This window comes from Neopelma chrysocephalum, unplaced genomic scaffold, assembly GCF_003984885.1.
Source record: "Neopelma chrysocephalum unplaced genomic scaffold, ASM398488v2 Primary Assembly neopelma1_95262, whole genome shotgun sequence".
Classification (NCBI taxonomy): Eukaryota; Metazoa; Chordata; class Aves; order Passeriformes; family Pipridae; genus Neopelma; species Neopelma chrysocephalum.
The window spans coordinates 1-1366 of record NW_020923944.1 but is presented as its reverse complement, the minus strand read 5'-3'; the positions used below and the strand labels follow the sequence as shown (position 1 = coordinate 1366).

The 1366-nt window shown below is 68.2% G+C and overlaps 1 protein-coding gene across 1 annotated transcript in view; it reads left to right on the top strand.

Moving 5' to 3' along the window:
* LOC113980805 (calmodulin-binding transcription activator 2-like) overlaps positions 1-1358 on the top strand; it is a 2979-nt gene extending 1621 nt beyond the window's left edge. The window contains 4 exon segments of the mRNA XM_027708022.1: positions 1-40; positions 42-156; positions 524-664; positions 1269-1358. The exon segment at positions 1-40 is cut by the window's left edge and continues 29 nt beyond it. Coding sequence (XP_027563823.1) covers positions 1-40; positions 42-156; positions 524-664; positions 1269-1321 — 349 coding nt within the window. The 3' untranslated portion in view covers positions 1322-1358.
* The last annotated feature ends 8 nt before the right edge of the window (positions 1359-1366 follow it).

The window sequence follows — 1366 nt, the reverse complement described above, 5'->3', positions numbered from 1 at the left end:
GAACGTGCCGGCCATGGAGGAGTGCGGCCGCCCCTGCGCCCCCCCCCCTCTGCAGCCCCCCCATCTGCACCCCCCCGATCTGCGCCGCCACCGCCGACCCCCGGGAGTGGCTCAAGTGGTCCCAGGAGGAGCTGGTGGCCCAGCTGCGCCCCATGTGTGAGTGGGCTGGAGGGGGCACCCCCGAAACCTTCCCCGCGGGGTTTTACCCCCGGTCCTTGGGGTGAAACGGGGCTGTGGGAATGGGGCGGGGGGGAAAACTGGATCTTCCTGGGGGGGCCGGAGGAGGGACAGCCTAAAACGTTTTTTTTGGTGTATTTGTTGTCCATCTTTCGCTCAGCCCACAGAGTGAGGTGGGGCTGGGGAGGACACCCCACAGCTCTTTTCTTGAGAGATTTTACTCCTGTTTTCCCGCAGGATGTAGTGGGGTAGCAGGGGAAACGTAGCTATTTGGGGAGGGGGCTGAATAGGGGGACACACCCCCCCATCCGCCTTCCTGAGGGGTTTTGCTCCCCTTCTCCCGCAGTCCACGGGGTGAAGTGGGGCTGCGGGAATGGGGGGGCCCCCCCCGGGCTGTCCCTGGAGCAGCTGGTGCAGCACGTCCTGGAGCGGCACCAGGCCCGGCCACCCCCCCGCACCCACGCCTGCCTCTGCGCCGGGGGGCTGGGTGAGACCCCCAACTGCCCCCGGGCACCCCTCACCACCCCTGGGCACCCCCCACCACCCCTGGGCACCCCCTGCCACCCCTGGGCACCCCCTGCCACCCCTGGGCACCCCCCACCACCCCTGGGCACCTCTGACTGTCCCCGGGACACCACAATGCCCTCGGACCCCACTGGGACTCCCTGGGGTACCTCCAACCCTGTGGGACCCCCAACCCCCTGGGGATCCCCCCTGGGACTCCCAAACTCCCTGAGACTTCTCTGAACCACTCCTAGGGAAAACTCCTGAACCCTTCCTGGGATCCAGAACCATCCCTGAGATCCCCCCAAACCCACTGGGACCTGCTCTAACCCTCCTAGGGACCCCCTGAACCCCCTTGGGACCCTCCCAACACCTTGGGACCCCCCGAACCCTCCCTTGCACCTCCATGGGACTGCCCTGAACCCCTGGGGACACTCCCCACTTGAACCCCCCTCGGGACCCCCAAATCCCATTGGGACGCTCCCAAATTCCCCCTGAACTCCCCTTGGGACCCCCAAATTCCCCCTGGGGCCCTTCCAAACCCTCCCCGTCCCTCTCTAACGTCCCCCCTCCTTCCCCCCCCACAGGCCCCCCCGCCCACACGTGCGGCAGCACCAAGCGCCCCATCATCTCCCCCTAAGGGTAGCGGGGGGGGGCGGGGGGGGCGTGCCGGGGGACGCCCCCA